The 24,727-nt window shown below is 42.9% G+C and overlaps 2 protein-coding genes and 1 pseudogene across 2 annotated transcripts in view; 1 reads left to right on the forward strand and 2 right to left on the reverse strand.

Moving 5' to 3' along the window:
* The window catches only part of ACAA2 (acetyl-CoA acyltransferase 2), a 35,891-nt gene that overhangs the window by 5,829 nt on the left and 5,335 nt on the right, over positions 1-24,727 (forward strand). Inside the window, exons 2-7 of the mRNA XM_055323644.1 lie at positions 1,939-2,105; positions 14,494-14,622; positions 16,073-16,189; positions 17,715-17,862; positions 19,818-19,993; positions 21,071-21,200. Coding sequence (XP_055179619.1) covers positions 1,939-2,105; positions 14,494-14,622; positions 16,073-16,189; positions 17,715-17,862; positions 19,818-19,993; positions 21,071-21,200 — 867 coding nt within the window. The remainder of the gene's footprint in view (positions 1-1,938; positions 2,106-14,493; positions 14,623-16,072; positions 16,190-17,714; positions 17,863-19,817; positions 19,994-21,070; positions 21,201-24,727) is intronic.
* Positions 2,143-8,126, reverse strand: LOC129508697 (AP-2 complex subunit beta-like; annotated as a pseudogene).
* LOC129508698 (60S ribosomal protein L27a-like) lies at positions 22,988-23,548 on the reverse strand. Its single transcript, XM_055323646.1, has one exon. The coding sequence runs from the start codon at positions 23,503-23,505 to the stop codon at positions 23,059-23,061; it is 447 nt and encodes a 148-aa protein (XP_055179621.1). The 5' UTR covers positions 23,506-23,548; the 3' UTR covers positions 22,988-23,058.

The raw sequence follows: 24,727 nt of genomic DNA on the forward strand, positions 1-24,727 counted from the left end.
CAGTTCACATTCCCACCAACAGTGCAGGAGGGTTCCCCTTTCTCCGCATCCTCTCCAACATTTGTGGTTTCCTGCCTTGTTAATTTTCCCCATTCTCACTGGTGTGAGGTGGTATCTCATTGTGGTTTGGATTTGTATTTCCCTGATGGCAAGTGATGCGGAGGATTTTCTCATGTGCGTGTTGGCCATGTCTGTGTCTTCCTCTGTGAGATTTCTCTTCATGTCTTGCCCATTTCATGATTGGATTGTTTGTTTCTTTGCTGTTGAGTTTAATGAGTTCTTTATAGATCTTGGATACTAGCCCTTTATCTGATATGACATTTGCAAATATCTTCTCCCATTCTGTAGGTTGTCTTTGAGTTTTGTTGACTGTTTCTTTTGCTGTGCAAAAGGTTCTTCTCGATGAAGCCCAATAGTTCATTTTTACTTTTGTTTCCCTTGCCTTTATGGATGCATCTTGCAAGAAGTTACTGTGGCCGAGTTCAAAAAGGGTGTTGCCTGTGTTCTCCTCTAGGATTTTGATGGATTCTTGTCTCACATTTAGATCTTTCATCCATTTTGAGTTTCTCTTTGTGTGTGGTGCAAGAGAGTGGTCTAGTTTCATTCTTCTGCATGTGGATGTCCAATTTTCCCAGCACCATTTATTGAAGAGACTGTCCTTTTTCCAGTGGATAGTCTTTCCTCCTTTGTCGAATATTAGTTGACCATAAAGCTGAGGGTCCACTTCTGGATTCTCTATTCTGTTCCATTGATCTATGTGTCTGTTTTTGTGCCAGTACCACACTGTCTTGATGACCACAGCTTTGTAGTACAACCTGAAATCTGGCATTGTGATGCCCCCAGATATGGTTTTCTTTTTTAATATTCCCCTGGCTCCTTGGGGTCTTTTCTGATTCCACACAAATCTTAAAATAATTTGTTCCAACTCTCTGAAGAAAGTCCATGGTATTTTGATAGGGATTGTATTAAACATGTAAATTGCCCTGGGTAACATTGACATTTTCACAATATTAATTCTTCCAATCCATGAGCATGGAATATTTTTCCATCTCTTTGTGTCTTCCTCCATTTCTTTCAGAAGTGTTCTGTGGTTTTTAGGGTATAGATCCTTTGCCTCTTTGGTTAGGTATATTCCTAGGTATCTTATGCTTTTGGGTGCAATTGTAAATGGGATTGACTCCTTAATTTCTCTTTCTTCAGTTTCATTGTTAGTGTATAGAAATGCCACTGAATTCTGGGCATTGATGAATGGATAAAGAAGATGTGGTCTATGTATACAATGGAATATTCCTCAGCCATTAGAAATGACAAATACCCACCATTTGCTTCGACGTGGATGGAACTGGAGGGTATTATGCTGAGTGAAATAAGTCAATCAGAGAAGGACAAACATTATATGGTCTCATTCATTTGGGGAATATAAAAAATAATGACAGGGAATAAAGGGGAAAGGAGAAAAAAATGAGTGGGAAATATCAGAAAGGGAGACAGAACATGAGAGACTGCTAACTCTGGGAAACGAACTAGAGGTGGGGGAAGGGGAGGTGAGCGGGGGGTGGGGGTGACTGGGTGACAGGCACGAGGGGGGCACTTGATGGGATGAGCACTGGGTGTTATTCTATATGTTGGCAAATGGAACACCAATAAAAAATAAATTTACAAAAAAAAAAAATGTTTGTGGTGCGGCTGATCCCGGGGGGGCAGGAATGTTCTGTGGCCTAGTGGGCTCCCGTTGGCATGTGGGTGTCGCTTGCGGTGACCCTTCCTTGACACTGCCACCATGGACGAGATTTGCCTTCTGTCCTGTTACGTGACGAGGGTTGGCCATGTCCTAGTTGGGAGCAGGACCTAGCGCTAGAGTCCCGCGGTGAGGTGACGGAGGCGTGGGGACGCCGAGGGACCCGCTTGGCCTCACATGTCTCTCTCGGATGACAACAGGTGTGTTCATCGTTGCCGCCAAGCGGACGCCCTTCGGAGCCTACGGCGGGCTCCTGAAGGACTTCACGGCTACTGACCTGATGGAACTGGCCGCCAGGTCTGCCCTGTCTGCGGGTGGCGTGTCACCCGAGGCCATCGACAGCATCATCGTAGGCAATGTCATCCAGGTTAGTAGGGGGTGTGGGGGGGTGGTGTTCATTCCGTTGCTCCATAGTTACTCAAAAAATCACTTCCTGAATGGGCCTTAATGGCAAGCTAGTTAATAATAGTTAAAGGCATTTATGAGTTGAACACTCCTGTGACCCCAGAAGCAGTGGTGAGTAGGATTCAAAGCCACGCGGGCTCTGGAAGCCATAGACCCGGCCCGTTGGGGTTTCAGCCCATCGCTTCCTAAGGTCAGATTCATTTCCTTGACGTACCTCCACCTTGCTGGTTTTGTCTACACCACTGAGGAGGGCAGAAAACACTGGCAGGCCCCGCAGGGGCGCGGCCAGTCCCTGCTGGGGGTTGTGCCTTCACCGTCCGGCTTGCTCCGCCACGCTGCACAAAGCTCAGCATTTGCGGATAACGAAAGCTGTACGTGCCTTCGGAGCATGGCCTCTTCCTCCTCCCAGCCTTGCTATGACGGGCCCCGCGTGGCGTGCGGTGCCTCCGCAAGCCCTAGCGCCCCGTCGCCATTGTGCTGGCTCGGAGGGCGGTGGCTCCTTGGAGGGACCGCGGCGAAGACTGGAGGCTGCTGCTGCCCCTCGCGGGGCTCAGCTCCGAGGGCAGCCGGAAGGCCCGGAAGGGATGTGCAACTGTTCCCACCCTGGTCCCGGGCCCTGACTCAGAGATTTGGCTTCTACTAAGAACGCATTTTGTTTGCGGTGGAGTCTAGACGACTTCGTCTTTTTTTCTTTCAGTGACACTTCTTGCTTTGACATTTTTTTCTGCTTTTGAAATGAACTCTCAGTTACAAAATACCAGACTGCACTCAGATGCCAGCCATTGGCACACACTGGAGAAGCTTGCAAGTAAGGACAGGTAGCAGCAGTGGGACGTGGGAGGCGGGAGGTGATTGAAGCAGTGGTTACACATGTTCACAGGAAGCTAAAACTATCCAGCAGGTTTTGCTGTGATGGTAGCACAGGTTAGACTAACTAGTCACTACCCTGCTGTGTGGCCTCAGGGTGTTCCAGCTCAGAGTCTGTGCAGCAATACGATTTCTTCTGGTTAAGAGTTCATGGCTTGCACCCTTCACAGGGTGGCTGGAGGCCACCGGACCCATCTGTTAGCTTTTCAAAGTGCTGTCCTAGACCCGACAGATGTACAGAGAGACTTCAGGAGCTCTATACTGGAGCAACAGCATATAATTTGGGTTTCCTGGCTGGATGTGTAGCCCAGCCAACATCCAAATGCCGTTGCTGAGCTTCAGGGATTGGTAGAGCATGTCCTCCCCTTCCATATTCCTCTTGGCAAGAGGATAGACGTTGTTTTGCGGTTTGCTGGAAACGGTGTCAGCCTTTAAATTGACATTCCTTAATCTGAAACCAAAGTTCATTTTCGTTGGGAATATCTTTCCACGTAGCAAGGAAGACCTGGTGCTCCATTCTGGAGTCTTCGACAAAAAACACACTTACTGGAGTGAGGCAGTTGAGTATTGTTTTTCACAGCCACCCGCAGGTTATTCAGGGGACCATCTGAATGGTCCTAAGGTATTCAGAGGCAGGGAGACATCAGGGCACTGATTTGGCATCAGTGGGGTATGGTTGGCCAGAGGAATGCTCCGGTGATGACACCGGAGCCACTGTTGTTTGACTAGAGTACAAAGTCTGTCATGTCTGTTGAGCTTTGTTGGTGAAGTTCATTTCCATACAGGTGTGCCCTTGGTGGTGAATACATGTTCCAGAAATCTCCAAGCCTGCTCCTTCCTGCAGGCAGCCAGACAGCCTTAAGATCCACACATCCAGTAGATCCCCTGCCTGTTCTGTGGAGAATGCTGACAGGTCATTCAGACCATTGCTGACCACAGCAGGAGTAGGTGAAGGAGGCCCTGATGATGGGATGACTGCCCCACCAGACCATCTAGTCCTCCTCCCAAGAGATCCATCCTCCTAGCTGTATGGAGGACACCTGAAGCACATTGGGGGACCAGGGTCAACGCTAAAAGGTCTAGAAGGTCACCTTGAAGGGGGATAACCTGAGGCTGTTCCAGGTTGGTGGCACTGGTGGTACCAATAGGGCTGTCATCTGCATCAGTGCTCCCGTGATGTATTGACAAGTGTTTGCGATGGATTCCATGACTTCCTTCCACAGGAGCATTGGGAGGCTATGGTACACCAAGGCACAAGATCCAGTGTGGCAAATTAGCTCATCCAGCAGTGCTGGCATAATAAAATCTGTTTCCTCAGACATCAGTGGCTTCTCAAACAAGACTACTTGTTTGCCCATGACAGGGTCTGTTTGAGAGAAGACGCCAATAAATACAGCCCTGGTCTCAAAGGTCAGGATTAGTATAATCCTGTGTTGCCAAACTCAAGACTTGCTGTGCCATCTTCTGTGTTTCTGGTGGTTTGCTGGGAAACAGCCTTCCAGTGGCAGAAAGTGGAGTGAGCTGCACCTGGGTGCTTTCATCATGCAGACCCTGCGGGAGGCTTTCCAATAACACTTCTGCATTGTCTGTTCTCCAGCATATTCTCCCACAGTCCAAATCCTAGCTGCTTGAGCATCTGGTTCATCTAGGTAGTCTAAGTCCTCACTCAGAGTGGCAATGATACTTTCATACTTGGAGTGTTGGCAAAAGATGTGCCTGATGACAATAGTTGCCTTTTGGACCATGTCATTGACTTTGGTCTGGATGAGATCAAGCAGTGTGCTGACCCCGCGCTCTGCAGATTGCTCCCCTTTGATGGCACACTGTCCAGTGACCCGCACACTTTGTTGATTTGCAAACAAAGTCAACATCCACCTCTGGCATATCCCTTTAATTCTGCCAGAACCTGAGTAGTGTTGTCTTGGGATGCCAGACAGATCATGATGTTCAGTTCCTCTAATTTAACATAGATGGGATCCTTCAGATAATGCTGCCACAGCAATTTGCCACCATTGGATTTGAATCTGCCATAAGATCCTGTAGAGAATCCACTGGTCCCTGCTCTCCCACCATTTGGGCATTGATACAGAGTTTTGTTTGTTTAATATATTCCTTTTTTTAAAGATTATTGATTTATTTATTCATGAGAGACACAGAGAGAGAGGCAGAGACACAGGCAGAGGGAGAAGCAGGCTCCATGCAGGGAGTCCAATGCGGAACTCGATCCTAGGACCCCGGGGTCGCGCCTTGAGCTGAAGGCAGACGCTCAACCACTGAGCCACCTGGGTGCCCCAATACGGAATTTTGTCACACATACTGCTGCTGTTTCCTGAACATAGAGATCTTCATCCTTTAAGCACATGCAGAGGGGCACACAGGGATATTCTGTAATCTTGTCCCCCTGGATGCACCCCACAGTCCTGACAGCCAAGGCCTGAATTAGAGGATTGGGTCTCCGCAGTCCTTCACAAAGTTGTTGACAGCCGTGACGGCCATGTCTGGCTGACTCGGGGTGAAGTTCATCACATAAAGATGCATGAGCTTCTTTAATTCCAGATTGTCGGCTTGCATACAATTCAGTACACGTGGAGAGAGCTGACGTCCTTGTCCACAGTTGTGGCAGCAACTCTTTCTTCACAGCCTCCTTCCTTCCTCTTCTTTCTTTTCCTTGTTGAGTTCAGCCTTCAGTTCAAAGATTGCTCCTTTTTCATTGGTTGTGAAATACTTGGACTCAGTCATGGTTTTGGATCTTTAATGTGCACCAGGGCAGGGGAGGGGGTGGCAGAGGCAGCCAGAGAGCACGGCCCAAGTGGTGGTGTAACGTTTTCCTCAGACTTCATTCATTTCTATGCCAGAATCATATCCCATCAGATGGAATACCACATTTTGCTTTTCCCTTATGCAGTTGATAAACAGCTGAGTTATTTCCACATTTTGGCTATCATGCTTAGTGTTGCTTTGAGCATCATATACAAGTTTTTATGTAGACAGAGGTTTATACTTAGGAGTAGGATTTCTGGGTTATATGGTATCTCCATGCTTAATTGTTTCAGGAACTTTCAGACTTCTCCAAAGCACCTAGAACATTTGACAGTCCTACCTACAATGTGTGAAGGTTCCATTTTCTCCACATCCTTTTCAACACTTGTTAACCATGTTTTTGATTATCACCATCCTAGTGGATGTGAAATAATATCTTATTTTGGTTTTGGTTTGCCTTTCCCTGATGACTAATGATGATGAACATCATTTCATTTGCTTTTTGGCTATTTCTGTATCCTCCTTGGAGAAATGTCTATTCAAATCCTTTTCCCATTTGTAATTGTGTTGTTTATTATTGAGTTGTAAGAGTTCTTTACATATTCAGGATACGAGTCCTTTATCAGGTATGTGAGTTGTCTTTTATTCCATTCTAAGTTGTCTTTTCACGTCTTGGTGGTATCCTTTGAAATACGAAAGTTTTTAATTTTGATGAAGCCCAACTTATTTTTTGTTGCTTGTGTTTTGGTTGGTGTCATATCTAAGAATCATTTCCAAATGCATGGTACATGAATATTTATCCCTGTTGTTTCCCCTGAGAGTTTTATAGTATTAGCTCTTATATTTGGGTTGACTAATTTTTATTAATTTGTTGTTTGTTTTGGGATACAGGTTCAACTTAATTCTTTTGCATTTGTTGAAAATGCACCATTTGTTGAAAAGACCATTCTTTGCTCCATTGAGTGGTCTTTGCACTTTTATTAAAAATCAGCCATATGGGGATCCCTGGGTGGCGCAGCGGTTTGGCGCCTGCCTTTGGCCCAGGGCGCGATCCTGGAGACCCACGATCGAATCCCACATCGGGCTCCCAGTGCATGGAGCCTGCTTCTCCCTCTGCCTGTGTCTCTGCCTCTCCCTCTCTCTCTGTGACTATCATAAATGAATAAAAATTTTAAAAAAATCAGCCATATGAATTAATCTGTGACAAAGGAGGCAAAGATATACAGTGGGGAAAAGATAATCTCTTCAGTAAATGGTGCTGGGAAAACTAGACAGCTACATGTAAAAAAATGAAACAACCATTTTCTCACACCATATACAAAATAAACTGAGAATGGATGAAAGACCTAAATGTGAGACCTAAAACCATAAAGATCCTAGAAGAGAACATAGGCACTGAATCTCTGACATTGGCCATAGCAACATTTTTCTAGATACATCTTTGAAGGCAAGGGAAACAAAAGCAAAAATAAACTATTAGGACTACATCAAAATAAAAAGCTTTTTCACAGGGACGCCTGGGTGGCTCAGCAGTTGAACATCTGCCTTCGGCTCAAGGCATGATCCTGGGGTCCTGGGATCGAGTTCCACATCGGGCTCCCCGCAGGGAGCCTGCCTCTCCCTCTGCCTGTGTCTCTGCTTCTCTCTCTGTGTCTCTCAGGAATAACTAAAATCTTTAAAAAAAAAAATAGCTTTTTCACAGTGAAGGAAACCATCAATAAAACAAAAAGGCAACCTCCTGAATGGGAGAAGATATATATATGCAAATGATACATCTGATAAGGGGTTAATATCCAAAATTACAGAAAAATATACAACTTAACATCAAAAAAACAAACAATCCAATTGAAAAATGGGCAGAGGACCTGAGTAGACATTTTTCCAAGGAAGACATCCAGATGGCCCACAGATGCATGAAAAGATGCTCCACATCACTAGTCATCAGGGAAATATAAATGAAAACCACAGTGAGATATCACTTCATACCTGTCAGTACGGCTAAAATAAAAAATACAAGAAATAAGTGTTGACAAGGATGTGGAGAAAAAGGAACCCTCCTGCACTGTTGGTGGGACTGTAAGCTGGTGCAGCCACTGTGAAAAACACCATGGAGGTTAAACCTTTTAAATAGAACTATCATATGATCCAAGAATTCCACTAGTGGGTAATACAGCCAAAGAAAATGAAAACACTAATTCGAAAAGATACACTCACCTTTATGTTTATTGCAGCATTATTTTTTTGGGGGGGATGTTATTCTGTGTTTATTTTTTTATAAATTTATTTTTTATTGGTGTTCAATTTGCCAACATACAGAATAACACCAAGTGCTCATCCCGTCAAGTGCCCACCTCAGTGCCCGTCACCCAGTCACCCCCACCCCCCATCCTCCTCCCCTTCCATCACCCCTAGTTCGTTTCCCAGAGTTAGGAGTCTTTCATGTTCTGTCTCCCTTTCTGATATTTCCACTCATTTTTTCTCCTTTCCCTTTTATTCCCTTTCACTATTTTTTATATTCCCCAAATGAAACCATATAATGTTTGTCCTCCGATTGACTTATAAATTATGACTCTACTTCTACACTGGTGTCTTCTCTTCCCCCCAGACCCCCCCCCCGCCCGCCCTTTCACTGCCCATTTGGAGAGAGTCAGCTGCAGTGTCATTGGTTAGTCCTGGGGCCGAGCTTATTGCAGCATTATTTACAACAGCCAAGAAATGGAAGCAGCCTAAGTGTCCATCGACAGATGAGTGGCTAAGGAAGATGGGGGGTGTCTCTGTGAGAGTGTACGTATATAATAGAATATTATGCAGACATAAAAAGGATGAGATTGTACCATTTGAGGCAACATGGATGGGCCTAGAGGGTAATATGCGAAGTGAAATAAATCAGACTGAGCAAGACAAATATATGATTTCACTCATATGGAGTCTAAAAATACAAACGAAGCAGAATACACAAAAAAGCAGAATCAGACCTGCAAATACAGACAACGAACTGATGGTTACGACAGGGGAATGGGCAAAATTGGGTGAAGGGAGGTAGGAGTTACAAACTTCTGGTTATGGAATGAATAAGTCATGGGAATAAAAGGAACAGCACAAGGAGTATAGTCAGTGGTATTATAATAGCATCGTATTGTGACAGGTGCTTGCCACTTGTGAGCACAACATCACGTAGAAATCACTCTGTTGTGCACCTGAAAGTAATATAACCTTGGTGTCAACTATATTCAAATATACATTTTTTAAAATAAAAGTAATTTTAGGTTTAGATTGAAAAAAATAACGTGCCTACATTGGCCTCCTTCACTTAGAAAATGCATATGAAATGTCCCTTACGACACAAAAAGTTATGTAATAAAAACATCTTGTTTACAAAATAAAAAAATCCGTTGACCACAGATGCATGATTTTATTTTTGGACTTTCAATTCTGTTCCTTTGATCTGCATGCCTGTCCTTTTTATATCCATTCCATACTGTCTTGATTACCACTTCTTTGTAGTAAGTTTTAGAATTAGGAAATATGAGTCCTCATCCTTTATTCTTCTTCCAGAGCTTTGGCTCTTCTGGGTCTCTCACAATTTGATAGGGATTTTCGAATCTGTCACTTTCTATAAAGAACTCAGCTGGGATTCTGTTAGGGATTCTGTTGAATCTGTAGGTCACTTGGACGAGTGTCACCATCTCAACAATGTTAGCATTCATGGGATGTTTTTTCATTTGTATAAATCCTCTAACTTTTTCAATATTTTATAGTTTTTAGAATATACGTTTTATACTTCTTTTGTTCAGTGGATACCGAAGTACTTTACTATTTTTGATGCTTTTTTGAATGGAACTGTTTTCTCATTTAATTTCAGATTGTTCAAGTGTATAGGAATATATAATTGATTTTTTAAATAAATTTTATTCATTTATTAATGAGAGACACAGAGACACAGGCAGAGGGAGAAGTAGGCTCCATGCAAGGAGCCCAACATGGGACTCAATCCCCAGACTCCAGGATCACGCCCTGGGCTGAAGGCAGGCACCAAACCACTGAGCCACCCAGGGATCCCCTATAATTGATTTTTGTATATTGATCTTGTACCATGATTGCTGAACCCATTTATTCTGATAATTTTTTAGTTAGTTCCTTAGGGTTTTTATATGTGACATTGTGTCATCTGGGAGTAGAGATAGTTTTACTTCTTTCTCTCCAATCTGGATTTCTTTTACTTCTTAATTCTTGCTTCACTGCCCCATCTAGAACCTGCAGGATTGAAGAGAAGTGACTAGAAGTGGATATCCTTGTTTTCTTCCTGATATTATGGGGAAAGCAGCCATGTTTCACCATTAAATATGATGTTAGATGTGGACTTTTTTATCAGGTTGGGGAAGTTCCCTTTTATTTTTAGTTTATTAAGTGTTTTCATATGAAAGGGCATTGGCTATTGTCATGCTTTTTCTGTTTCAGTTGAGATGATCATATGATTTTTGTTTTTTATTCTATGATATGATCTCATCTTAATATATGTTATCAATTTATCAACATTAAACTCTTGGCCAACAGCGCTGTGACTAGCACCTGATGAAAGTTTCTCTAACAGACATCTTCTCCATGGGGCACATCATGCCTTCCTCCACTTAGATGCACCAGGCAGCATGTCAGCACTATGCCTGGGGCTATTTTGAACATCAAGCTTACCAACAAAAAGCACACACAAAAAAGACTAACTAGACTGCAGAAAGGACTTTTTTTTTTAGGATTTTATTTATTTGAGAGAGAGAGAGAGAGAACAGTAGCAGGAGAGAGAAGCAGACCCCCTGCTGAGCAGGGAGCCAATGTAGGCTCCATCCCAGGATCCTGAGATCATGACCTGAGCCAAAGTCAGACACTCAGCTGACAGCCACCCAGGCGCCCAGAAAGGACATTTGGGTTTTTTTTTTTTTTAATTTTTTTTTAATTTTTTATTTATTTATGATAGTCACAGAGAGAGAGAGAGGCAGAGACACAGGCAGAGGGAGAAGCAGGCTCCATGCACCGGGAGCCCGATGTGGGATTCGATCCCGGGTCTCCAGGATCGCGCCCTGGACCAAAGGCAGGCGCTAAACCGCTGCGCCACCCAGGGATCCCAGGACATTTGTTTATAGCACGAGAGCTAAAACAGGAAGGCTATGTCCCCTTGCTCATCCTCAGCTAGAAAAGTGTGCATTATATCAGGCAGCTAAAGTTTCTCAATTTCCCTCCACCCCAATGTCTGGAAATAACTACAGAAGTGCTGCAGGTATTGATGTTGGGGCTACAAATAAATTTTAACAAGTAGTTGAATTTGCAAATATGGAATCTATGAATAATGAAAATCGACTGTATTTTGAACTTACATATTTATGTTCTGAGAAGTGTTTAAGGTACTAATGTATTCTGTCCTAAGCAGTTCTAATATATGAAAATAGCTTTATTATAAGGAATAATTAAATGAATGATAGAAGTCAAAGGTATAAACTTCCATTACAAATAAAGAAGTCTTGGGGATGTAATGAAAGCATGATGATTATAGTTAATGATACTCCATTGCATATCTGAAAGTTCCTAAATGATATGAAAAGTCCTTGAGGGAAGAAAAAGGAACAAAGGCCGGGTTTTGCTGCTGTTCGCCTCCACGCAGATTGAAACAGTCCTCCAGCCCCTGCAACCACTTCCTTTAATACTCTACCTGGTAGCTTGGCCCTTGTGGTGTTTCTTTGCTCTGATAACCAGACACCTCCACCCAAGAGGCATGTTCGCAGTCATCTCACAAACATGGGGCCCACTGATACATCTGAAGGGGTTCACGACTAACGTTCGCTTAGACAGTAGTGAAGACCTTGAACAGCGGCTAATCCCACAAGGTTTTGGAAGCTCTGCTTCCAAATGCCTTAGAGACACGGTCCCTAACCCCCACTAACTAAGATGTATGTATCAGTCATACCTCAGCTCCAGTGCAGCTCTTTCTACCTCAGGGCCCTGTTGAGGTACTTTAATTAAAAGCATGTTTTCTCACTGAAAACATCTCAAGAATTCTTTCTTGACCATTCACTCCCAGCCCCACACCAGTCCTCCTCATGAGAACAAAATGTAGGGTAACTATATATGGTGACAGATGTTAACGAGACTTCTTATGGTGATAATTTGCAGTGTATACAAACATTGAATCATGACGTCATATGCTTGAAATTAATATATGTCAGTTATACCTCAATTGAAAAATAAAACAAGAATAATTAGGAACTTTTTTTTAAAGGGAAGTTCTGGGTAAGATTTATGGAATGTTAGAGAGCCAGAAGAAACCCTAGAGATTTTCTAGAACCCCAGGCCTCTCTTAACACATGTGGAGGCCTCCAGAGAAGTTTCAGAGTTAAACCAGGTAGGCAGTAACAGTCCTGGGCTAGAATGCAGATCCCCTGACTGCTTTCTAGTTCAGTGTTCCTCCTGCTGTATTCAGCTCTTCCACAGATCTTGGGGTTAAAAGGGACTTAAGTCATTCCATGGGAGCACTTAGAGAATATGTAACCAAAAAAAAAGAAAAAGAAAAAAAAATTATCACTTTCTTTCTGGAAGTGGCGAAAGTGGAAGACATCTGGTTTATATGCACCAGGTCGGACCACGTTCAAGACTTACAAACAAGTATGTGCTCTGTTGGTCACGACCTGAGCTGCAGGTATATGCGCCACCTGGAGGTCCAGAAACTATATTTAAACAGTTGGTCTGGGATTCAACAACTCATTCAAAACTACTCTACTCTTTTTATTCACAAATGAGGCACTTGTGAATCCTTTTGCAGATAACTTCCCACAGGAGGAACTTAAGAGTTAGATGAACCAGGCTTCACACTACTAGTGAATGACTGAGTCTAGATGAGACTCCAACCCCAATCTCCTGACTCTCGGCTTCATATTCTCTGTCACCTCAGGCTACTGCATGATTTTATTACAACACCTGTTCAACAGTCTGGACATGAGAAAAGTGACTCCGAAACACAGAACCCTGGCAACAGAATATCCACTGACCAACGATCTTTTTTTTTTTTTTTAAAGATTGTGTTAATTTTGAGAGAGAGCGCCAATGAGTGTGAGCAGGGTGGGGGCAGTCCCCGAGGGGGAGAGATAATCCCAGCACACTCCCCACTGGGTGCCAGCCAGTCTCACCCACCCCAAGATTAGGACCTGAGCTGAAATCAAAAGGATGTTTAACTCACTGAGCCACCCAGCGCCACCCTCTTCGTGCTGCTTGGGAGTCATCTAGTCCCACCCATGGACTGTTCTTTTTTCATTGTTTTGTTTGGGAAAAATGCTTCTTACAAAAGGGCAACTGCAGAATAGAGTCCTCTGCAACATTCACTTGTTTTTTCTTAAAGTGAAAGAACGGGTGGGATCCAAGGAATCAAAGCAGCAGATGTGGTGTAGGAAAGATGTTAGGGCTTGAAGCTGGCAGCTGAGAAAGAATTCTTGAGATGTCTTTGGTGCAAAATGGTGGTTTTATTAAATAATGCAGGGAGACAGGACCTGTGGGCAGGAAGCTGCCCTGGGGTCACTAGGAGGGGCCCAGTACATACTTCAAGTCTGGAGGGGCTTAGGGAGAGCAGGAGTCTCTAAGGAATTTGGAAGCAAGGTCTTCAGGACCCAAGGGGGCTGGCTCTTGTTGGGGGAGGTCCTTGATTTCTGTTCAGTAAAACGTGAGTCGTGAGGCCCTTCACATGTATACGGGTGGGTCATATGCTTGGGGGGTGACTGCCAGCATGTGTCTTGGGAGGTAGAGATAAAAGTTTCCAAAGGAATTTTTATGTGTTAAAGTAGATTTACAAGATTCTAGAGGTTCGGCTAAGACTGCCTTGTGCCCTTGGAAAACAGTTCCTAGGGGAAGGTCCCTCTGCCTGTTTCAAGGACAAATCAATGGGCTGTAAGTTGTAAGGGAATTTAATAGTTTTTTCTTATGCGTTTGTTTCCCACATCAGATGGACCAAGGAGAAAGGTCTCCAAGTTATTTTAGGAACTAGAATAACAAAACTCAAAGCTAAAATCTCCAATCAAGAAATTCCTTTTTTTTTAAATTTTATTTATTTGAGAGAAAGGATGGGAGAGAGAACGGGAGAGCACAAGTGTTGGAGAGGAAGAAGCAGGTTGCCCATCCAGCAGGGAGCCCAATGCGGGCTCGACCCCAGGACTCTGGGATCATGACCCAAGCCAATGACAGCCACTTTAACCTGATGAGCCACCCAGGCGCCCCTCCAGAAAGTCTTCTAACCACTTTGGCTTATCTTGTGGATTACCAGCTCTGCTCCCCCTTTAGTGGAAAAGCGTGACTTACTCCTGCAAACCAAATACTCCACTACAAGAAATACCTTAGAATTTTTTTTTTAAAGATTTATTTATTTATTCATGAGAGACACAGAGAGAGAGGCAGAGACACAGGCAGAGGGAGAAGCAGGCTCCACACAGGGAGCCCGATGTGGGACTCCAGGATCATGCCTGGACAAAAGGCAGGTGCTAAACCACTGAGTCACCCAGGAATCCCCCATAGTTTTTATTTAAACAATAAACACGTATCACACAAAATATGCCCTACCTGTGTGCATTGTGTCCTACCTTAGAGTCAAATAGTTTATGATGTTTGATAGATTGCCAATATTTCCGTGTACTCTGTCCTCCTCCTTAATGCTAAGATGTGTAGAGGAAATTCTTTCTCTTTTCCGTCCATTCCAGAGTTCTTCGGATGCTCCATATTTGGCCAGGCATGTCGGTTTGCGTGTGGGAGTCCCAAAAGAGGTCCCAGCTTTCGTTGTTAATAGACTCTGTGGCTCTGGTTTCCAGTCCATCGTGAGTGGATATCAGGTATGGACAACATTTTATTACTTCTCTGAGAATATGTTAAAAGTTATTGGAGGAAATGCCCCACTTCAGTATAATACTGTAGGTTTTTATTTTATAGCGCATTACTGGGAAAGGTCAATATTTGATTTTTCTTGGAAAAGTATTCACAGGAAGAAAATCGTTTCTTAAAAGCTTTAACAGATCTTTGAAGCACGCTAAATGGAATACGTGAGTCACGAAAGGACCAATACTGTATGATTTCGCTTATATGGGCAGTCAATTCATAGAGACACAGTAGGACAGTGGGAAGGGAGGAGGAGAACATGAAGAGTTCGTGTTTAATGGGTACTGAGTTTCAGCTGGCAAAGCCAGAAAGATATCTGGAAGATGCGTAGAGGTTGGTCACACAACAATGTGAATGTACCTAATGAACTGTACACTTAAAATTGGTTACAATGGTAAATTTTAAGTTTTGTGTATTTTATCACAATTTTTTAAAAAAGCTAATCATGACTGTCATTTTTAGCAAGTGCTTCCTGTGTGCTTGACTTATGCTAGATTTACATTCAGCATCTCACTTCATCTTCACAACCATCTGATGAGGCCAGAACTACCACTTTTCCCATTGAACAGGCAAGGAAGCTGATCAGTAAGGTTACTAAGTCATAGAGGCAGAACTTGAACCCAGGTCTGTGAGAGTTGGAGGATTTAGGGGATGATAAGAAATGTATTCCTTTTTTAACAGTTACTTAGGCAAATACATGTGTTCCCTTGAGCACAGGGGTAAGGGATACAGTGAAATCCAATTTTATTTGTCCAGGTCTTCACTTTTTTACAGAATGAAAGACACAGATGTGTTATAATGAATAAATTATTTTCATGTGAATTTATTTTTATAATGATATATCTGAAACAGTGACCCTGGTTTTCCTAGCAGTCACTGCAAACACTGGGCTCAGAAGGCTTGTTACTTGCTTCTTATCCAAGAAATATAAATAGTAGAAAATGTTAAGAAGGATGAAATGGCTTTCTTTTTATGAGCTCCCTCAGTTAACCCAGTTCTTGTAAGTCCATGGTCTGCTTCGGTTTCATCCATTAATGGGATAAAATCTGTTTCTGTCCTTTTAAACGATTTGTTCTTTATCATCAGCTCACAATCTGTATATTACGCGGGGCATTAATATCTCCGCTGATTTTCAAGACTTATATTGAGTTAAGAATTCTCATTCCTTGCCAAAATGTAGGTAGGATTTGTCACTAGTGCATAAATGATTGAAATCTGTTAGTTTTTTCTCCTCTTGAATCTTGGGAGTGGATACTGAACATTTGCTTTACCTGACAAGTATTTCCTTTTGAGACTGTAAACTAGGATATGTAACTCATTAAATTTGCTGTGAGTTTACTGCTTCATACACAACTTCTGTCACAATAAAAGGTTTTTTGTTATTGTTGCTCATTTGTTTTCAAATAGGAAATTTGTGTTAAAGATGCTGAAGTTGTCTTGTGTGGAGGAACCGAAAGCATGAGCCAGTCTCCCTACAGTGTCAGAAATGCGCGCTTTGGAATCAAGTTTGGATCAGATCTCAAGGTTGGAACCATTAAAATGTTTGAAGATTATGTGCCATGCTATTATGCTAGTAATTTTAATAATGCCATTTTGGGAGAGAGAAAACAGATTTTGAAACCAGTTTTGCTAATAGGGGATTGACAAGTTACAAATGACTTGAAATATGTAAACTATTTCAAAACCCCAGTTTGGTTTTTATTTTGGCATTTTAGCCCACCTTTAAAAAGAAAAACAAAACACATAGACGTTATCTCAACACACTTCTGGTCATGGAGAGATGGAAGAAGGGAGATGGAGGAGGGGAAGAGAGATCAGAAGGATAGGCAGAAATTGAAGTAATTAGTTTCTCTACTGAATAATTGGTAAACCCAGTAATTAAATCTTTACCATGATTTATGGAAGTTTATTTTTGGAGCAATCTCCATTGAATAGATAGCTTCTTCTTCACAGAAAACTTATCTTTGTTTTTGGGGTTTTAAGATTTTATTTATTAATTCATGAGAGACACAGAGAGAAAGAGGCAGAGACACAGGCAGAGGGAGAAGCAGGCTCCATGCAGGGAGCCCGACGTGGGACTCGATCCCAGGACCCCGGGATCACGCCCTGAGCCAAAGGCAGACACTCTACCAGAGCCTCCCAGGCTCCCTGTTTAATTTTTTTTAAATATTCTCTTTAAATATAGATGATATTGTCCTAAACCAGTCAGACAAAAACTGGTCTTCATATCTTTGAGAGCTACAGCGAGGGAATGACAGTAACCGATAAAGAATGCCAGTGTGTTGTCCCTCCAATGTCAGAGGGCTAATGACATCTTCTGTTGTTAGCATTTTCTGACGGTAATGACTGGTTTATACTGTTCACCCAGTTCCTCCTTGGCCTTTTTGAAAGTGGAAGGAATAAGACTTAGAAAATACAAGATAGTATTTTAGACACCAAGCGTATTTGAGAAAACCTTTGGAAAGATAGGTCAGTGATGAGTTGGTCTAGAAGAAACAGAAGGGGCACACGCCTCAGAGACTAACCAATTGGATAGTAAGTAATAACTTTTTCTGTTCCGCAAGGAACCTGTCCAGGTTCTCATCCACCTCACAGTAAGTAACAGAACGAGCAATTCCTGTCACTGAAGGAGCACAGACACGCTCTTCCTGCAGAGCTCAGAGCTGTGGTTCACTTTAAATGAGCAGGGAAACACGGCATGAGGACCGGGTGTTGGATTTCTTACAAAACATAGCCTTTGGGGTTTAGTTTTTGATTGTAGGATGACTTGCTGTGTTCTCTCCCTGCACAGTTAGCACTGTTGCCTCTCTTGAGTGCCTCCCCATTTAGAGAAAGAGGAGAATGTGTCCATTTTATTATGGCATTGGGTGTTTTGTAAAATGTCCCAGAACCAAAGATGAATAGTAGTAATAGTAAATGTTACCAGAAAAATCTAATTTTACTTTCATTTATTGGAACTATGAAGTATTTAAACATAAAGATATTACAGCATATTACTTTCAAAAGATACACTTTAACCAATCACTTTATTATTCATGTCTTTTCATAGCTGGAAGATACTTTGTGGGCAGGATTAACAGATCAGCATATCCAACTGCCCATGGGAGTTACTGCAGAGAATCTTGCTGCAAAACATAATATAAACAGAGAAGACTGTGACAAGTATGCCCTGCAGTCACAGCAGAGGTGGAAAGCTGGTCAGTGAAATGGGACATTCTTAATATCTATAGAAGAAAACTAGGAGGGGTGGGCAAAATGGGCGGAGGGAGTCAAAAGTCCTAAAATAAAGTAAGTCCTAAAATAAAGGTTTAAATTAAGTCCCAGGGATGTAATGTTCAGCATGGTGATCATAGTTAATAATACTATAGCCCATATTTGAAGTCACTAATAGAGTAGATCTTAAAAGTTCTTATCACAAGATAAAATGTGTGCAGCTATGTAAGGGGACAGATGTTAACTAGACATAGAGCAGCGAGCTCTTTGCAATGCTGTATACACAAATATCCAGTCATTATGTTGTATACCTGAAACTGATACCATGTTTCATGTCAGTTATACCTCGGTTTAAAAAAATAGAAAAGATTTCTGTTGTTTTCAGATTATAATGACCCTGTAATAACATTTGTTTAAAATTATACCTTTTGAAAATCACATTTTTTGTCATTCCTTTGTTTTTAGATGAGCAGATATTCTATTAGTGATTGCGAAATTAACCAGAAATCTCTCTTTTGAAATACAATAATACTACTCAAAAAGTGGCATTGTTAATTGACCTTATCGGGCCCCTTGAATTTTGTCCTGAACTGGTTTTGTTATCAGTAGAACATTCTGCTCTGAGGGCTCTGATACTGTGAGAGACAATGGCCCACGGGGGCTGCTGGAACTGAGTGGGTGTTCTCCTCTGTGAGGCATACATACTCACAGGGAGGGGAGGACGTGTCTGCAAAGGACTCACTGGGTATTCTTCTGTGCCTTACTCCTCCCATCCCTAATCGAGAATCATTGCACCCTGACTCAAAGACTCAGAACTGCCCAAGGCCGGGGCTGCAATGCCCTTGATATAAGCCTCCACACTACTGTCAGACCAGTCCAGAGTGGGCACCATGACAGTATGGTGAGTCGAAGAAATTTGTTAGTCTCCTGAAGAAGATTTCTTTAAATTAAGCTATTTCAAATGAGCAGCAACTCCTAATTTAGGGCTGTCAGATACCTGGAATAGTGAGAATAAAGCCCATTTCAGAGGGATAAGTGGAATGGAGCCAATGTCAACCAGCTCATTCTCTGTGTTTGAGTTACATGTTTAAAGCGGGAGGGTGTTGACCCAGAGGTCAGGAGGCATCAGTTCTGTTTGTATTTTTGCCACATACGAATTCTTTGACCTGAGTCAAGTCATTTATTCACTGAGCATCTGTACAAAGAGATAAAAATTATTTGCCTCCCCTTTCCCCTAATAGTTGTTGTGAAAGCCAAATAAGGGAAGTGTGTAGCCTGCTACAAAGGAATATGAAAAGTAAGGTGGTTTCACTCCTGGCGTATTCTGTTTGTGAAGCCATAGGTTACCATAGTCCATTCTAGTCTGCAAGGTGCAAGGAGGTAAGCTGTTTCCCTTAGAACTGTGTCAGTAATCGCTCAGAGAATTTCTTCGGGTTGCTTGTCATTAAATTTCACTCATGGATCCATTGGACCCAGATCAGTAACTTCTAGAGACGACCTTTTTTCTTACTGTGGTCAAGACACTGAACATAAGTTGTACCTGCTTGACACATTTTTAAGTGTGTGTCACTATTGTACAACTTGGTAACTTTTAAATGACTTCTTATCTTACCCTGAGAAGTTTAAATGAGACATTAAGTTTACTTAGTGCTGCTGTAGCTGTAACTTACATACCAGGACTGCTTATAATCTAGTGATACCTTGTAAAAAAAACTGTAGTAAAAAGGATAAAAATTATAATTTTAAAAAGATGCAGAATGCATTACTATAGATTCATGGCAGTACATGCAACTCTCCAACAGGCAACGAAGTTGTACGTGAAACAGAAGTAGGTGGTGAGGAAAGGGTGGGGCAGAAATTAGATTGAAGATCGTGTTTGATTTCGTTTCTTAGATCTTCTCTTTTTCCCATTCTCACGATGGTCTTCCTCGTGTTTCAGCTAATGATGCTGGCTATTTTAATAACGAGATGGCACCAATTGAAGTGAAGACTAAAAAGGGGAAACAGACAATGCAGGTAGATGAGCATGCCCGGCCCCAGACAACCCTGGAGCAGTTAAATAAACTTCCCCCCGTGTTCAAGAAAGAGGGAACTGTAACTGCGGGGAACGCATCGGTAGGTGGCGCCACAGATCATCCTGGGCTCTTGCTGGTGTGTTCAGTGCAAAGCAGTCGCGTGGTATCTTTGGGTTACTCCAGGTGCTAGTCGTTAGCTATTTTGCTTAACCTGGCAGTGTTCCTATTCTGTGAATGGAGGTTTTCACAATCCCAGACAATATTTTACCCCAAAGATACAGATGCAATGAAACGCCGGGACACCTGCACCCCGATGTTTCTAGCAGCAGTGTCCACAATAGCCAAACTGTGGAAGGAGCCTCCGTGTCCATCGAAAGATGAATGGATAAAGAAGATGTGGTCTATGTATACAATGGAATATTCCTCAGCCATTAGAAACGACAAATACCCACCATTTGCTTCGAGGTGGATGGAACTGGAGGGTATTATGCTGAGTGAAATAAGTCAATCGGAGAAGGACAAACATTATATGGTCTCATTCATTTGGGGAATATGAAAAATAGTGAAAGGGAATAAAGGGAAAGGAGTGAAAATATCAGTAAGGGTGACAAAACATGAGAGACACCTAACTCTGGAAAACGAACAAGGGGTAGTGGAAAGGGAGGTGGGCAGGGGGTTGGGGTGACTGGGTGACGGGCACTGAGGAGGGCACTTGGCGGGATGAGCACTGGGTGTTATGCTAAATGTTGGCAAATTGAACTCTAATAAAAAAATGAAAATACATATATATTTTTAACTCTCATATAATGTGCTTCCAGTTTCTTAGTCTCTTCAGAATATTATGAGGAACCTAGAAGGAAATCTACTTGGTTATTGTTTCAGTTTTCATGGGTTTGTCAGTTTGTTTGTTTCTCTGCTGTATACAGCTCATTAGGTTTCTTACATCTCCCCACATCCGGACATCAGCTTTTCAGGAACATTGTTTCCTGCATTGCTAAGGTTGTTTTCTGTGCCTAATATAGTTTCTGATCCACCAGACCACTGTGAGCACTAGCTGTGCCCCACACTGTGTCACTGCTTCCTATGTGATTCCGTAATCCTAACACTACTCCCTTATTCAAACCTCGATGCACTGGGCCCTTTGCCCTCTAGCTAACCCTCTGTTTTTGTTTCCAAGGGGGTATCTGATGGTGCTGGAGCCGTTATCATAGCTAGTGAAGATGCTGTTAAAAAACATAACTTCACACCACTGGCAAGAATTGTGGGCTATTTTGTGTCTGGATGTGACCCCTCCATCATGGGTATTGGTAAGTTCATCGTGAAGCGAACTGATTCTGTTACATTTCTGGAGAGAAGTCTTCCCTGGCATTTAGATACCTGAGACAGTGGCCAAATCAGGGTCACGTGTGAAGGAAAGGAGGTTGGTAGTCAGTGGTTTCAACAACTCCTCTTTCAGAAAACCTGTGCCAGGGATAAGAGGAAAACCTCGACTGTGTAAACTGCTCCTGGGCATTAATCACACCTCACTGTCCATTTGGGATATTTAAAACTTGCCCCCAGCGAATCACAGAGGAGAGTTACAAGGTGCTGACCAGATGAGAGAACGGGCAAGGAGTGGGCCTGGGGACAAACAGAGATGGCTCAGGGCTAGATGTTCTGCACACAGCTGCTGGTGTCTCATCTCCTCTTCCCACAACCCCTCTGTGAAGGAGAAAACTGAGGCTTAGGGCAGTTGTCTTGTCAAGTCCAGACCAGGAAGTGATGGAGCCAGGATGGGAACTGGGCCTCTCTAATTCAGGTGCTCTTCTCACTGTGTTGTCTCAGGAAGTCGAGGTCATGCCCACCTGGCTCGGCTGCGGCTGAATAGGAAAAGGGAGAAGTGTAGTGAATCTCGGTTGATAAAGATTAGCAGGAGGACTCCCTACAAGTGGGTGTAGGTGACCCATGAACAGGGTGGGGGGCAGAAGTGCCAACCATCATGCAGTCGAAATCCAACTATAACTGTTACTTCCCCCAAAACCAAACTACTAATAGCCTATGTGGCCCAGAAGCCTTACTGATAACGTAAACTTTTAACACCTATTTTGTATGTTACATGTAATATCTACTGTGTTCTTATGGTAAACGAGTCAAAAGGAAATGTGATTAAGAAAACACATTTATAGTATTGCCCTGTCTTTATGCAGAAAGTCTGCATGTAAGTGGATCTTCTCAGTTCAAACTTGTGTTGTTCAAGGGCTAACTGTATGGTCTTTCTTGGCTTGAAAAAATATGAATTAGAAGGAGAACAGAGAGCGTTCTGGTGGATACACTCCTAGGAACCGCAGATGATACTGAATTCTAATAATGTCTGTCGTCATTGTCCAGGAAACAGAACTGATGAGGAGCCTCACTTACAAAAATATTAGCGCCTGGAAGCTTTGTCATCTCCTACCTATGTCCTCATACCCCAAAGAAAAGTCTACCCTAGGGCTAGATTCAGATTCTTGAGAAGTCCAGAGATTTTCTTATGAGCTTAGTTAGGCCTTTTCCAACTAACTGTTTATGAAGTAGGTCTCAGGGTAGAAGGGAGTTGGTCTGTTGCTGACCTGTGTTCTCAGAGGTCTTCAGGGTATGCCTCAAGGATCTATGCGAGTCATGACCACTTGTGCTCGTTTGGCACTGAGTTAATACCCGACCATATGTGCTGCCTGGTCCTTCAGAGATTTATCTCTATAGAATTCCTAAGAAAGAAAGCTGGCCTGTCCACATTTTGTCATTTTCACTGTGTGTCAAATTACTTTAACCAGAACTGCAAGCTATGTAAATATCTGTTAAAAGTCAATTTTTTCTATGTCTCAGGTTTAAAGCTTATTAGCTTTTAGCTACTCACTGTCAGCAAAACATAGCTTTTGTTTTAGAGACGGAAGGTAGCTTTAAAAAGTAAACGTTTGTGTGTTAGTGTTGCATTTACCACCACAGTGGACAGCCCCCATGGGGGTTGGTTTCCCAGCCCCCATGTGATCATCAAAATCTACCCATAACCCCACCCCGAAAGATTTTGTTTCATAGTTCCAGGGTGCAGCCTGGGAGAATGGCTTTGTTTTTTGTTTTTGGGGTTGTTTTTTTTTTTTTTTTTTTTGAAAAGCACTTATTAGCATTTAATGAACCTCCCCCTATGTGGCTTCAAGCTACTAGAACGCAGGCGCCCCCCACCCCCTTTATCTTCTCCTCAGCTCTTCTACTGAAGAATTTGGCCTTCATGATGACAGGCTGTTTTGGGAGCTTTCCCTTTCCCAAAACTTTGTAGTAGCCCGATTGCACCACATCGATAATAGGAGCAGCCCCAGTCTTGTTTTTGGCAGCATTTACCCGTGTCTGCTCACTAACTAAGGTCCACAGTTGATCAAGGTTGACAGTTGGGCAGAAGCTCTGGTTCCTCTTTAAGTGGTAATGTCTCATACCGACTTTTCCAAAGTAACCTGGGTGATACTTGTCGAAGTTGATCCTGTGATGATGCATGCCACCAGCGTTACCCCAGCCTCCTGGGTGCTTCCGGTGTTTGCCGATGCGGCCGTGGCCATGGCTCACGTGGCCCCGAAGTTTCCGGGTCTTCCTCAGTCTGGATGGCATGTTGGCGGCCCAGAGGAAAAAGCTACCTGAATGGTTTTGATGATCAATCATATTTATCTGATATAGAAAAGTAGTTATTTTATAGTTCTTTTTCAGTTTAACCTCATTGAATAGGTTCTGATATATTCACATGGCCAGTGAGCAAAGAAAATATAGTTTTTCTTCCTTTTCTTCCAGGGTCTGGATGTTGGCCCTGTAGTCCAATGAGCACCATTGTGTGTTCACACTGTGTGAACACCATTGGACTTGTTTTTTCCCTTAGGGCTTGAATAGAGCCATAAAAACCACATGTCCCAGTGTCAGATGTCCCTCCTCCTAGACAGCTGTCTGTCCGTGGTCGTATGGGACTCAACGAGGTAACTACACGAAGTACTTGGCGAAGTTTGGTAACTACACCAAAGGAACAAACAGAGATAGTGGGTCATTGACTGGTGGGATTGAGTCATCATTCCAGTTTCTAAGAATAGTTTCCTCAGTTATGCAGTTAGCCAGCATCTAGCAGCCCTTAGCCTTGCAAGGACCTGCAGCAAGAGCTGCCGACCCAGAAAAAGGAGGAAAGCCAAGACCTGAGAGTAGTAGTGGCTCCCAGGAAGGATACATATGGAAACACAGCACTCCCTGGAACTCCCCAGGGGTGGCCATGGTGGGTGAAGCTTTGAACCTCTGTCGCTGTAGCAGCTCTGGCTTTATCTTCTCTTGGGCTTTATTTGTAGAAAGAATTCCAATAGTTAAAAAGAAGAAGGTCAAAAACCAGTTGAAAGCCTTCTGATGAGATGTTTACACCCCACAAAGATGCCAAGATCACATAGCTTTAGTGGTAGGACTAGGAATGAGGTCTCCTTTTCCGACGAGAATGCTCTAACTTCCTGAGTCCCAGTAAATAACATGGCTGTGGCCCAGTGTTTGGAATAATTGACTGTAACGATTCTAAGTTGACAGTGCCCTGAGTCATGCTTTCTATGGATATGAAGACAAGGAGGTATGTAGAGTGGAGCTACACCCTCTGCTCTTCGTTCTGTGTGTCTTTGACCCTGTAGGATACTCATCCCTGACCATGCTGGATAACCGGTGCTCTACTACTATCTATCCTATTTTTGTGCCTTAGACATACAAAGAGAATCTAGAACTAGGTTCTATGTTAAATCAGTAGTTAGAATGAAGAGCTCTCATTGGATGCCCCTCACCTATAAGCAGACTGTTGTCCAAAGAACATTTTAATTAG

The sequence above is a fragment of the Nyctereutes procyonoides genome, unplaced genomic scaffold (assembly GCF_905146905.1).
Source record: "Nyctereutes procyonoides isolate TBG_1078 unplaced genomic scaffold, NYPRO_anot_genome, whole genome shotgun sequence".
NCBI lineage: Eukaryota > Metazoa > Chordata > Mammalia > Carnivora > Canidae > Nyctereutes > Nyctereutes procyonoides.